Source organism: Zalophus californianus, chromosome 4 (genome assembly GCF_009762305.2).
Source record: "Zalophus californianus isolate mZalCal1 chromosome 4, mZalCal1.pri.v2, whole genome shotgun sequence".
Lineage (NCBI taxonomy): Eukaryota > Metazoa > Chordata > Mammalia > Carnivora > Otariidae > Zalophus > Zalophus californianus.
Window position 1 is genome coordinate 132,675,905 of NC_045598.1, and position 14,478 is coordinate 132,690,382.

Consider the following 14,478-nt stretch of genomic DNA (forward strand, 5'->3'; position numbering starts at 1 on the left):
GTTTCTCTGGCGGCTGTTTCTCCACGGCAGCACTACACCCTGGGACTTGTAGTTTCTCACGTTGAATGTTAAGATTTTTGGTAATTTTGGAGATTGTCCAGGGGTACTCCTGGGGGTCGGAGATTATCTGCATAGAAAAGACTGAAAAGTGGGAGTGCGGTTTCTATGCTAACAAGATCGTGCTCTTTAAGAAACACCATCTGTCTTTTCATGAAAATTTGCAAGAGCATCATAACCGCTAGCGCAATCGGCTGGCCTCATTTCCTCCCTTCTCGACAGCGATTACTGAAAACTAACCACGCCCCCACACACAGGGTAGGGGCCTTTCTCCCGCCCTACCAAACCCTCCCAGCTCCGGGTTGCTCAGCTCTCCTTGATTCTGAGATCATTCACTGAACTTCCAGTCGTCTACCGCGGATACTGAATTCTGAGACCATCTTTGACGTTCCACGCCCTCTGCCCCAGCACTCTCTCTCGCTCGTCGATCGGCCTATCCTTTTTGCTTGCTTTGCTGTGGTTAAACTCAGGCACCCTTCCAGAAAAGCTGAAACAGCTAAATAAAGTTTGCACTCTGTTTACCGGACCGTGGCAAGAAGGGAATGTAGGGCGAAGACACCATTTCAAGTTGCTCAACTAGGCGCTGTTGTGTTAACAATGTCCAACAAAGGGAAAATAGATACAAGCAAAACAAAATTTGTTGACCTAATTAATGACTTTTGCTTGAAAGACATGTTTTGTTGATTTGGCAGATAAAAGTCATTGCTTTTAACGGACAGATTTTTCTGGGTTAACTTCAAAGCCTTTGCAAAAAAAATTTTTTTAAGTTTTTGGTTTTAACGGTACCTCAGAATAGAGTTTGGCAGGGAGAGACAATGGGGTGAGGAGAGGAGGCGTGGGCCCATATACTTCGAAAGTGTTGTTTTCTTCCCTTCTCTTCCTCTTTTTCTCGTTCCATCATCAGCCTCTAAAAGGATCACTATATTAGTTGCCTAGAGAATGATAGAATTTTCCACGTGAGAATACTGAGTCTAGCTAGTGGCAGATTTAGGGGTAGGATCTAGTCTAGGACTGTCTTTTCTCTTTTGTGCAAAATTTTACTGTATTTTAAAATTTTATTTATGTAGTCAATATATGCCTATTACAAAAAATACAGATTGCAGATGTTTGATTTCTCCATGCACTTTTACATCATCATATTGTGTGCATATGATTTTGTATACTGTTAGCTTTCCAATTTAACTTACCTGTAACCAAAATCTCAACAAGCATCATTTTTAATGTCTGTATAGAATTACATCATATAAATGTACTGTGATTCACTTAAGTATTTCCTTAAGGTTAGAAATTTACCCATTTACCTTGTTTTCATTTTTAAAAAATTTTTTTAAGAGAGAGGGTGGGGGATGGGCAGAGAAAGAGAAAGACTCTTAAGCAGGCTCCACACCCAACACACAGAACTGGATGTGGGGCTCAATCTTATGACCCTGAGATCATGACCGGAGCCAAAATCAAGAATCGGATACTTAGAATGAGCCATCCAGGTGCCCCAGTCAGTATCATTCTAAAATCCCATTCAAGTAGTTTATTTTCAACAAATGTCTATATTACTAGAATTGGGAAATCTATTTAAGCATAAATAACAATTCGGTGTAATTCTATAGCATAGAATTTTCAGAATATGATCTAATTTTAGCTATTTAGAAACACTGAGAAGTAAACCAAATATTATTTTCATTTGTTTACAGAATCTGTTGGAAAAAAACTAAGCTTAACAGAAGTTAAAATTCACATTCTCTCAGTGTATTATTGAAGAAATCAATCAAGGAAGCCATTAGACTGAGATGGCTCTAATACCTTGGTAGCCTATGTATGGAAGCAAACCAAAACCTAAGCCAGAAGCAATTCCTGTAAATGTCTAAGAACAACCAATCACAAACGGCCAAGTGGATTTTCCCAAATAATGCAACAGCTTAAACTATAGCCAAATAATTTCCTTGCTTTGCTTCTTCATCTTCTCTGTAGAAACCTTGCCCTTGGCTCCTCTCAGTGGAGGACTTTTAATCACTTTCAGTTTGGTGCTGTCCAATTCGAATAAATTTTTGCTCAAATAAACCAAAAAATTTTAATGTCTCAATTTATCTTTGTAACAATATGAAAATACTATATTAACAGACTATTTTAAACATTATCAGTAAGATGGATAATTGATGTTTGTAGTATCACACTAAACAGAAGTGTTTTTAAAATGTAAGTGGAGGGGTGCCTGGATGGTCCCTGGCATTTGCTCATTGAGGGTCTGCCTTCAGCTCAGGTCATGATCCCAGGGTCCTGGGATGGAGCCCCATATCGGGCTCTCTGCTCAGCAGAGAGCTTCCTTCTCCCTCTGCTTGTGTTCCCTCTCGCTGTGTCTCTCTCTGTCAAATAAATAAAATCTTAAAAATAAATGTAAGCGGAAGATAACGTTAAGAAAATGAAATCATTCATAAAGAAGCAGTATAATTTTATCCCTTTGGATACCCAGAAAAAAAGTAGACAGGATTTGGAGTTGTCAAGGTGATATTATTTTAGACTTAGTTTGATCCTCTCCTGTGCCAAAAGTGTCTGGAGTCAAAAACATTCTTCTGAAATAGTAAACAGAGGAGTGTGAACTAACTGGATGCTCATCCTTTAAGACTCAGGTAACCTGAAGCTTTTAGACGTGTTGAGGCCAAAATAATCATGCTGTTTTCTGGGCGTCCGAAAAATTTTGTAAATTGGTATATTCTAATGATATGCAGCATTATATTTTAGCTTATTTTTAGGTGTTTCCTCCACTGTGTAAGTACAGTGGATTCCCAATTTTATGCAGTATCTTTATATCCTCTGCTCCTTAGTCTTGGCAATAGGCACTCAATACCTCTTTAACAAGAATGAACAAACATAATATGGTTGAGAAGGATTCCAGAAAACAAATCTGTCAAGTATCAGCATCACACGAGCAAGCTCCATTTATTGGTTGAATTTAATTCAACCAACCCAATGGTTGAATTAAATTACCACTCATTTTTGTCCAAGTCGCATGAAATATTATTATTCTGTGCTAATAGGCTAGAATCATTTTCTAGAAAGAAAATATATTTGGGGGCCTAGAAAATGACGCCCGGGAGAATAAAAGATTTAACCCTAGCTTCCAGGCTTTATCTTTCGCGCATGGCTCTCTTCTCTGTCCTTCCACAGTCTCATAAAGAGCGCTCAAGTCTGGGAAAAGGGAGCCGCGCGCAGGCTGGGCGTTCGAGTGTCCCTGCAACTAGACGCCGGCGTGCGGTGTTCAGAGTTCTGTCCGCAGGAAACGCGCGTGGCAGGGAAAGGTGCAAGGTTACGTATTCTGCGCACGCGCGTGCGGCTAGGGGCGGAGTATGAACGGCAGGTTCCAGCTGCGGCCGGGTGGGGAGCTGGGCCTCAGGCTTCTCCGCTGTCGCCGTAGCGCCGTCTGCCGCCACTTCTCACGCGCGGGATGCTGCTGCTGGCGCTGGGCAGCTCGTGGGCGGCCGGACTTCGGCTCGGAGGGAAGAGGACGGTGCCGTGGGCGGTCGCCGCGCGGCTGGCCTCCTGTAGTGGCTCCTCGGGGCTGGTTGGCTGCGGAAGCGTGGGGCTGCGGGGAGCCTCGCCGCTTCTCGGGCGTCGGGTGCGAACGCAGGTCGGCATTCTGAAGGCCTGCGGACCGAGTGAGGGTGGACGGTGGAGGGAGCGTCGGGCCTGGGGACTCTGGTGCCGAAGGAGCCCTCTGCGGGCGCGCAGAGGCAGCCTGCTTCGGCCGCGGGAGCAGGCCAGGGGTCCCGGGCTTTACACCCACGAGTCTAGGAGTATCCGTTCGAAAGTGGTCATTTTCTTGGCGGTTCCAAGTAATTCACAGCTGGCTGCAAACCCAGCGGGTTTGTGATGACTCTCAACTATTTTCTCTTCTACCTCTGAGTGGAAGCTCGGAAGGGTTAATTTGCAACGAAATTAGATACACCACCTGGTGACCGAACTGAAAGAACTCAACCTGACTTTAAGTTTGTTCTGTTTTCTATTAGATGAGGCTATTTTAAGGAATTCTTTTGCTCCCTGGAAAAGGGGATGGAGACGTTAATCCTCTCATTTTAATCTGAATAAATTGTCTCCTAATCCTGCTCTGTAAAACATCAGAATTAGCAAACATGGTTGGAAAGTTGGAAGAAATGCCTAACATGGGAATTGGAATCTAATTAAATTTCAGCATAAAGGGATTAGGCATATCTTTTGAATTTTGAAGGGTTTAGACGTTCGGGGACCCCTTGTTCCTGTGAAATTTGATGAAGATTTCCAGTGAAATATTTTCTTAAGAGGAACTAAGGGATGCAACGAGATGAATAGGGAGAGTTTCTTTCTTTCTTTTTTTTAATACTAGCTATAGTATAAACATTTTAGAAATCTTAAAAACGGTCTGGACTTGAGACAGTTTACATTTGCAGTGTTTTACTTACATTATATTAACATCAATTTTTTGAAAAGTAATGCATTTAAAATTTTGACAATGGAACAAGAGTAATGTTTTCATTTTAACCACAGAATGAATTATTCCACTAAATTTTTTTTTACTTGTTCAAGGCCACACTTTATCTAAAAGCTTTGGGCTGGGATGCAAACCTAGGTTTTCAAAAAAACACTATTTGTGACTGGAGTTAAGGACAGCTATTTTGTTAGTTTGATTTCTTCAGCTCTGTGGATTATTTGGGAGAATTCCTTAAATCACCTCATGTGACAAGTTCTCTTTTACTCTTCATTATAATTTAAAAAAGTTAAAAAAATTAAAAGGTCTAAAATGCACTTTATTATGTACTCACATTATAATGGTCTCTGTTTCAATAGATACCTCTTTGTTGGGAAAGATGGGTTCAGTGCTTACATACACAGCTTGAAAAATCAGAAGATGGAAGGCTGATTTATACTGGGAATCTGGCGAGAACAGTATTTGGTGGGTAATCAGAAGTGAGGGTAATTTCCTTTTTAACTCCCCTTTTAGTTGTAAAAAATGTACTTAGGATATGTTATCTCTTATTTTAACATCTCTTAATTGCAAGATATGAGGAAAAATTAGGTTATGTATTTTTTTCTTGTGGCCTGTTGAATCAAGATTGAGAGGTTGAGGGGCGCCTGGGTGGCTCAGTCGTTAAGGGTCTGCCTTCAGCTCAGGTCATGATCCCAGGGTCCTGGGATTGAGCCCCGCATCGGGCTCCCTGCTCAGCAGGAAGCCTGCTTCTCCCTTTCCCACTCCCCCTGCTTGTGTTCCTGCTCTCACTATCTCTCTTTCTGTCAAATAAATAAATAAAATCTTCAAAAAAAAAAAAAAAGATTTAGAGGTTGGGACCTTTGCATTTTTAGGAGATTTTCAAAAGATTTTTTAAGACTGTTAGGACTTTGTGATCTTATTGCTGGGTGCTAAAGCTTACATCCTTTGGTCACTTCCCAAGATGTTTAACAACAAAATAGAACAAGAAGTGTATATTTGTGTAATGTTTGAATATGGAGAGAAAAAATATGGAAGTATACCTCTTAAGAGTAGTTTTTTTGGGAGGGTACACATTTACTTTGCATATTTTTAAATTTGGCAGTTAAAATAAGCATATAATACTTTTATAATTAAAAAATATATTTTTTACATTTTTTAGGTCACCTTGGCATTTTCAAGAAACATCTTCATTTAGTGGCTTTTCAAGGTAGTGTAGAGTACTAGAGAAGACAAAGACAGTTTATTATTATTATTAAAGAAGAGAGTACAGAGGGAGGGAGAGAAATAGACCCCCGCTGAGCAGCAAACCCGATGATGATGCCGATGCTGGGCTTGATCCCAGGATCCTGGAATCATGACCTGAGCAGAAGGCTTAACTGATTGAGACACCCAGGCGCCCAAGACAGTGTATTAAACAGCTACAAATTTGAAGCTCTTTCCTTAGTTCTTAATTTGGTATTTAGTATGGAATGATTTATTATGAAGGTCAGAAGAACTTAGATATGTGTTTTGTTCAAGTTCCTGAGATTGTAGTTCATTTCAGTAATCTTAAAGTATAACCTGAAATATCTGAAGGATTACTTTATAGTCAAATCGGCCACAAGATTTCAGCACCTGCATTTGCATTCCTGTTTTTGGTTATGCTGGTGTCACTGATCATCTAAAATTTACTCTGGAAATCCATATGTTCTCAAATATGTGGCATCAAAATAGACTGTTTAGAATATAATTTTAGGTATTTAAAACTTTGGCAATAAGGACTTACTATAATCACTATTGAGAGGAGTTCTGAAGTTACTGGAAAAAATCCATTTTGGTGATTAGAAATTTCTTCAGAAGTCAGTACATGAGTAGGCCATTGAGCTTATGTCACATCTCTGGCCTGGGCTACCTGGATTTATACTATTGGGAGGTGTTAACAGTGACACCCATGATACCTTTCCTTCTGAACAGACACGGTTCCTTCAGATGCAGGGAAGGCTTATTAATTTATTTCTTATTTGCATTTGACTCCATTCTGTAAAGAAGAGACTATAAATAGGAATTAATTTTGGTGTGGGTAGGATGTTATGGTTGTAGAAGAGCATAGCTATTCAAGCTATTCAAAGTTCTAGAAATATAACTTGTATAGGAGTTTAATGTTTGAGTTCTTTCAATACTCTGTACCTTATTCAGGGATTACTATTTTTTCTATGTAGAAACTGAGGGAGAAACTTTTTTTTTTATGTAAAACTGAGTGAGAGACATTAGGATAGAGGTACCATGCTTGGAGATTCTTTAAACTACTGAATGGGGCCTTGTTTAAAGACATTTCAAGGGTCTTTTAGTTGATAGTTCTTGTTAATTCATCCATAAGTGATTACTGATATCATAGTATTATTGTAGGATGAGTAGAATTTGAACGTGAAGAGGTGTGAAAGAAGGGCATCTCAGGCATGGCAGTAGTACGAGCAAAGACATGAAGATGGGAGAGCCCAGAATATGTTTAAAAAATAGTAGTTATTTGAATCCAGGCAAAATAAAGTACATGTATGTATTAGTTTCCTTAGGCTTTTGTAATACATTTCCACAAAGTTGGTGACTTAAAGCAACAGAAATTTGTTCTCACAGTTCTGAAAGCTAGAATTCTGAAATCAGGGTGTTGATAAAGGCCATGTTCTCTCTGAAGGCTCTAGGGAAGAATTCCTTGCCTCTTTGAGCTTCTGGAGGCTTTCAGCAATCCTTTGTGTTCCTTGGCTTATGGATCCATAACTGCATAACTCCAATTTTTGCTTCCTAATTCAGATGGCCCTCTCTGTGTCTGTTCTGTTCTGTCCTTATAAGGATATTGTCATTGGATTTATGGCCCACCCTATTCCAGGATGATCTCAACTCAATTTTTTATTATCTGCAAAGACCCTACTTCCAAATGACGTCATATTTGGAGGTTCTGGGTGGACATGAATTTTGGGGCACACTTTTCAACCCACCATAGTGTACCAAAGTCATGGGGAAAAAGGAGATAGTTGGAAGGACTCGGGAGGCTTTATATAGGAGGCATCTTGGTCCCCATTGTATCTATGTTGTATTGTATGTGTACTGGTGTCATAGCAACTACCTGTGGGAGGAAGGAAGGAATTATTTTTAAATTACTGATGCAGGATAATTAAGCCTTCAACCAATTGCAATGTACGAGAGTGTGTTACAGTCTTACCAACAGAGTATGTTGTCAAACTTTTAGTTTTTTGGCATCTCACTGTGCTTTTAATTTCATGTTCTTATGATTGAAGTTTATTAACATTTCATCTGTTTAAGGACCATGTGTATTTTTGGTTTAGTGAACTGTCTGCTTATATTTCTTGCATGTGTGTGGATAGGGTTGTTGATCTTTTTCTTCTCACATACTGGAAACCTTTTATATGTTGGGGGTATTAACCCTCTGTGATAGAGGTTGCAGATAGTTTTCTCATTTGTCTCTACTTTGTTTATGTCCATGTACATTTATAATGTAATCAGATTTACCAGTCTTTCTCCTTGATTGCTTCTGTGTTTTCAGTCATAATTAGAAAAGTTTTCCCATTCTCAGATTATAAAGACTTCATGCATGTTTTCTTATAGCTTCATGATTTTATTTTTTACATTTAAATCTCTGGGTAATTTGGAATTTTCCTGGTAGATGATATGAGGGATGGATTGAATTTTATTTTTCTATGTGGCTATTCAGCTGTCCCAACACCACTTTTGCCCACGTATTTGAGATGTTTTTTTTAAAGATTTTATTTATTTATTAGAGTGTGTGCGGAGGAGCAGAAGGAGAGGGACAGGCAGACTCCGCACTGAGCACGGAGCCCTGCGCGGGGCTCAGTTTCATGACCCTGAGATCGTGACCTGAGCCAAAATCAAGAGTCGGACACCGGACCTACTGAGCCACCCCGGTGCCCCGAGATTATATCTTGATACTAAATTTTCATATGCGGTCAGGTTTATTTCTAGATTTCCCATTTTGTTCCATTGATCTGTTTATTTGTGCACCAGCACCACACCATTTTAATTACAGTCTTATGTTTTAGTACCTAATTCCTCTCCCCACCTTTTTTTCTTCTTTTCTTTTTCCAGATTAACTTTGTAATCAACTTGGCTGGGATCTCAACTTGTCTGTTTTCTGAACAGATGGTGTTTTTGTTGGGATCATGTTAAAATTATACAATCAAACTAAGAGAGATTTACATTTTAAGTCATTTATTTATTGTGGTAAAATATGCATAACATAAAATTTACCATCTTAACCGTTTTTAAATATGCATTTGAGAAGTCATTGATTTTTAATCTTTTTAATATGACAGGTAAAAAAAATATCTCACTGTTTTAACTTGAGTGTCTTTTCTTGGTAAAGAAGTTGAATATATTTCCCACATATTTCTTAACCACTGGTGTGTTTTTTGGTAATTTGCTGTTTTAATCCTAGGCACTTAGTCTAATAATGTTAGTCTCATATTTAAACATTTAATGTTAAGCATGTGGAAGTGCTTGTTAATAGAAGGTTTTATTTAATAATCTGCTAACTGAATTAACATTTATAATATGCATAAGGATCTCTGAGTAATGTTAAGTCTTTTATTGGGGAACTGAGGTGGAGGCCAGTTAACCCTAAAGCAGATTTCCTACATGGAGAGGCAGAGCAGTGTATTGGCCAGTGGCGTGGACACTGGAGTCAAATTGCCTGTATTTGAATCCCAGTACTGCCTGCCTCTAGGTAGCTTTGTGACATTGAGCGAGTGCTTTGTTTTTCTCATGTCTTAACATGGGAGTGAGGATGATAATCATGCATCTGTTGCATAGTGCTTTTTTAAAGATGTTATGAATAAAATCTATAAGGATGTAAAGTACTTAAAACAGCTTGGAAAATAATCACTATATATGTGTTTTGATGATGATAGAAGAAAGGTGGAAGAATTAATTGAATAGATTGATGCTTTTATAAAATCTATAAATATTAATACTGTCCTTTTTTTTTATTTCCTGTTTAGGTGTGAAATGTTTCTCTTATTCGACAAGTGTCATCAGCCTTGCATTACTACCATACATTTTTGCACAAAACAGTATTATATTTGGAAGTCTGCCTTTGCAAATATTATTTTATGGCATCATAGGGAGCTTTACTGTGATCACTCCAGCACTGCTTCACTTTGTTACAAAAGGCTATGTCGTTCGGCTGTACCATGAAGCTACAACAGACACTTATAAAGCCATTACTTACAATGTTGTGCTTCTAGAAACGAGTACAGTGTTTCACCAGAATGACGTGAAGATTCCAGACAGCGCACATGTGTTTACCACATTTTATGCTAAAACGAAATCACTGTTAGTTAATCCAGGGCTCTTTCCAAACCCTGACGATTATAACCATCTAATGGGTTATGACAAACCATTCACTTTTGATATGGAAGAAGACAGTGAGAAAAAACAGGTTAAAGATGAGAAATGAGTCTATTGTTTTTTAGGTTTGTGCTTAAATGTGATTTATGTTCCAATGTATAATAATGAAATTGCCTTTACTTTTGTTTTCTGTTAGTGACTGATTAAAAATAATTTGAAACTGTATCAACTTTTAATTTTCAGAGAATTATGTTCCTATATAATAAATATGCTGTGTTTGAAAAACAAATCATGTAATATTCTACCATTTGTGTTTTTAAAAAAGTGTGAAAATACATGTTCATGCTGGCATAAGCATGGATAATTTTATATAATAATTGTGGTTGTCTCTAGGCTGGGGATCAGGTGTCAGAAGCAGATGGGAGAGTTGTTTTTCCTTTATGTTTGGATTTTTCTAGGTGTATAGATACTAACTTTGCCCACATTAAAAACTGTTTTTAAAAATTCTAAAATTATGGGAAGCAGTGTTAATCTTCCTTTGGTTCACAGGTTTTTGCTTATCTTTTCGGGCATAGTTGCGCATAATAAGGATCTCCATGTCCAGTTGAGTGTGGTAGCTACCTGTGTTAAATAGTGATGGTGAAATGGTGACCTAAATAGTGATGTCTTTGGTGGCAGTCTTCTCCCTTGCGTATCCTATCAGAGTTGGAAAATCATAGTTACTAAATAGATGGACAGTAGTTTTTATAAAATCACAATCTCTGTGCTAATTTTATGAAGTCCTGGAATTTTAAGATTTTTAACCTCTAATTGTAAAATGAAAATTGGTTCTTGTGAAGGATATTCGGCAAGGAGCAGAAGGCCTCAAGTCATGCTATTTAGATCAGTAGCTAACTTATTAAGTGCCCAGTGTGTGCCTGATACTGTGCTAGTAGTTAGAGTCATAGTTAAGAACAAAACACCCAGGGTCGCCTGGGTGGCTCAGTCGGTTAAGCATCTGCCTTCCGCTCAGGTCATGATCCCAGGGTCCTGGGATCGAGCCCCATGTCAGGCTCCCTGCTCAGAGGGGAGCCTGCTTCTCCCCCTTCCTCTGTCCTACCCCCTGCTCGTGCTCTCTCTCTCTCATTCTTGCTCTATCTCAAATAAATAAAATCTTAAAAAAAAAAAAAAGAACAAAGCGCCCAGTCTCTGTGGAGCTGTCTAATGTCTCCTATTATCTGCCATGATGGTAAATCTTATCTTTATGGCTTACCTGTGTGTGAGGAAGGTTGATGGGAAAGCACCAGAAACATCATGAGTTCATAGACAAAGATCAGGTCTGAAGCTGCTAGAGGCTTATAGGAGAGACCATGAGGTAGAAAAGTGCCCCCCTTTCTGAGACCTAGAGCCTGCCCTCTGCTAGGATCAGCCAACTTGTGATCCTAGCAGAAGGTGGGCTCTAGGTCTCAGAAAGATGAACAAGCGGGTGTCATCCTCATCTTCACAGTTTGGGCCTCTGCCTGCCTGTTCCTCAGTTCTGCGTCACCTATATATATACCTGTTGCTATCTTTCTATAAAAAAATTTTCCATGGTCAAATGTTGATCAGATATTAGTAGAAGCAAGAAAAAAAATCACTCTTAGTTCCATTCCTAGAAGAAAAAACAGCTTTGTTAATATTTTAACGTTTTCTTCCAAGGGTCAGTTTCTTCATAACTTGTTCTGACTGTATCATATCTTTCTTTAAATGTCCTGTATCCATATAACCATTATGTCACCTGTGTAGTGGAATGAAAAACCTGTTTTTATTAGTATCAGAATAGTTCAGAAGACAACTTGGTTGTTTAGGGAAAAGAAAAAAAGCTTAAAATACTAAGTGAGAAAGACGACTTCTCAAGTGCATGGTCTGGAGCAACACCAAGAAGTAGAAAAGGAACAGTATGTGTAGAATATGATTCATCACTGAAATAAGTCAGCAGAAACAATTCAGGCCAAGGTGAGGGGGAGAAATTTACACACATCCCTCTATGCCACTTTACTACGTTCACCACAGGTGGAGTAAAATCTTGGAAAGGTTAGGGAGGTGAGGAGTCTCCCACTATCTATAGGAAGGGCGTTGAGTCAGTTTTGAGTCTCAAAGGCAGGGTGATCCTGCCCTAACATCTGGATTATATCAGGTAATACACCCGTTGATAATAAAATGTTTTGTAATCCCTTTTCTAAACCTCGATTTCATTATCCTGAAAGACTTCAGCTTTTAGAAGCAAAAGTACCAAAGTGGCCATTAGTTCTAAATGATAGCCTTAGCTTGGACACAATTTTTAAAAATTGTATTCTGATTTTTTCAGGTACTTTTGTTGTTGGCTTCCTTTTTGTAGAGAATTTCAATCATTCAAAAGTAGAAGAGTACGATGAATCAACATGACTGTCATTCAGATTCAACAAATACCAGTTTGTTGTCAATATTGTTTGATTTAGACCCCAACCACTTGCCCTCTACTTTTATTTGGAAGCAAATCCCAGACATCATAACATCTCTTTCTTAAATGTTTTGTAACTCTACCAGATAATGACTTAAAAAATATAACTATAATAACATAATACTCAAACCACTCCCCTCTCCCCAAAGTTATCAAGGATCCAGTCTGTTCAAATTCCAATTCCTCCCCACATGTTGTTTGGATTAAGATCTAAGTAAAGTACATGCCTTATTCACACCAATTTATGAAATTTCTTTTAAGACTCTTCTATGGGCCCCTCCATTTCTTTCCCTTCGTTTTTTTCTCCCTTGTAAATCATCTGTTGAAGAAATGGAGTTCTTTGTCCTTTACATCTTTTTGTGGTCTAGATTTTCTGATTGTATCCCTGAGGTATAGATTAACATGTCTCTCTGTCTTCTGTATCTCCTATAAATTGGTAGTAGGACTTGAGGCTTCATCAGATTGATATTTGATTATTTTGGATAAGACTAATTCATAGATGATGTTGCTTATATTAACTATTGTTGCATTAACAAATTGCCCCAAAAGTTAGAGTTGTTTTTTTTTATTTTTTAGACTTATTATTTGAGAGAGAGTGTGTGTGAGCGAGCAGGGGGGAGGGGTAGAGGGAGAGGCAGAGAAGCAGACTTCCCACTGAGCGGGGAACCTGACCCTGGGCTGGATCCTAGGCCCTGAGATCATCACCTGAGTTGAAATCTAGAGTCAGTTGCTTAACTGTCTGAGCCACCCAGGTGTCTCAAAAATTAGAGGTTTAAAACATAATACTGCATGGTGCCTGTTGGTCCAGTATCCAGGAGGGGCTTAGGTGAATGCTTCTGGCTCAGGTTCTCTCATGAGATTGCGGTCAAGCTATCACCTGGTGCTGCTGTCATCTGAAGGTTGAACTGGGCCAGGAGGGACTGTTTCCAAGGTGGCTCGCTCACATGACTGACAAACTGGTGCTGGCTTTTTGGTGAGAGGCCTAGTTTCTCACCACATGGTTCTCTCTTTAGGGCTGCTTACTTCCCCTAGAGGAACAGATCAGAAGAGCAGAATGGAAGCCACAAGGATGTATTTTATCCACCTTGGAAGTTGCACACTGTCATTATGCAATATTTTATTAGTTACAGAATCAGCCTTATTCATTGGTGGAGGAGATTACACAAGGATTTGAATACTAGGAAGTAAGGATCATTGGGAGCCATCTTGGAGGCTGGCTAGCACAGGGTTCATCCACCAAGAAGTTCACAAAGTCTTTCTCTCTCTCTCTTTGTGAAGTTAGCAACCACTGATGCTCGGTGCTTAAGCTCAGTAATTCATTAGGTGTTGCAAAATGGTTATGTTCTATTTTTCCTTTTTTCATATATTAGCTGAATACTTCTAAAAATAGATAAAAGAGTATAAGGAGGCAAGGGAAAATTGTCCCATCTACTATCTGGTTACCAGTAGTTCATTTTCTATAGAAAAGTCAGGATAAATGCTTGATTCTTTCCCTTTATTAGTTTTCAAAAGAGTTGACTTCTTAGCATCATCTAATGATTAATTAGACTTTTAAAATATTATGAGCTCAGGGCGCCTGGGTGGCTCAGCTGGTTGAATATCTGACTTGGTTTTCAGCTCAGGTTCTGATCTTAGCGTTGTGAGATCAAGCCCCGCATTGGGCTCTGCACTCAGTGCAGAATCTGCTGGAGATTCTCTCTCTCCTCTTCCTCTGTCCCCCCACCCCCCCACTTGTGCTCACTCTCTCCCTCTCTCTCAAATAAATAAAATCTTTAAAAATTTTTTTTTCATGAGCTCATAGTTTTAAATATATTTGGTGTATTTCAGTCCATTGTAGTTACTATCTTAATGTTTGTATAGTCTACAAGTAGGTTGGATAATGGTCCCCCAAGAAATTCATGTCTGGAAACTGTGAATGTTAAATTGTATGACAAAAGAGATTTTATAGATAGATCTTGGGGAGATTATCCTGGATTATCCAAATGGTTCTAGTGTAATCACAGGGTTCTTATAAGAAGGAGGCAGGAGGTCAGAAGAGGTAATGTGATGATGGAAGCAGAGAGGGGAGTGCTGAACTTTGAAGATGTAGGAATACATGGGTTGCAGTTCTCTAAGATGAAAAAGTAAGGAAACAAGTTCTTCCCCCAGAGTCTCT

At 38.9% G+C, this 14,478-nt stretch overlaps 1 protein-coding gene across 1 annotated transcript; it reads left to right on the forward strand.

Annotated features, from left to right (window-relative positions):
* Positions 1 to 3,385: 3,385 nt before the first annotated feature.
* On the forward strand, positions 3,386 to 10,090 carry TMEM70 (transmembrane protein 70). Its single transcript, XM_027581357.2, has 3 exons — positions 3,386 to 3,676; positions 4,870 to 4,975; positions 9,517 to 10,090. The coding sequence occupies exons 1-3, from the start codon at positions 3,494 to 3,496 to the stop codon at positions 9,972 to 9,974; spliced, it is 747 nt and encodes a 248-aa protein (XP_027437158.1). The 5' UTR covers positions 3,386 to 3,493; the 3' UTR covers positions 9,975 to 10,090.
* The last annotated feature ends 4,388 nt before the right edge of the window (positions 10,091 to 14,478 follow it).

Bases quoted from the DNA above. Each gene is read 5' to 3' on its own strand.
- TMEM70 (XM_027581357.2), top strand. From the start codon at position 3,494: ATGCTGCTGCTGGCGCTGGGCAGCTCGTGGGCGGCCGGACTTCGGCTC. The intron at 3,677-4,869 runs GTCGGCATTCTG...CTGTTTCAATAG, and splicing joins GGCGTCGGGTGCGAACGCAG to ATACCTCTTTGTTGGGAAAG. The intron at 4,976-9,516 runs GTGGGTAATCAG...TTTCCTGTTTAG, and splicing joins TCTGGCGAGAACAGTATTTG to GTGTGAAATGTTTCTCTTAT.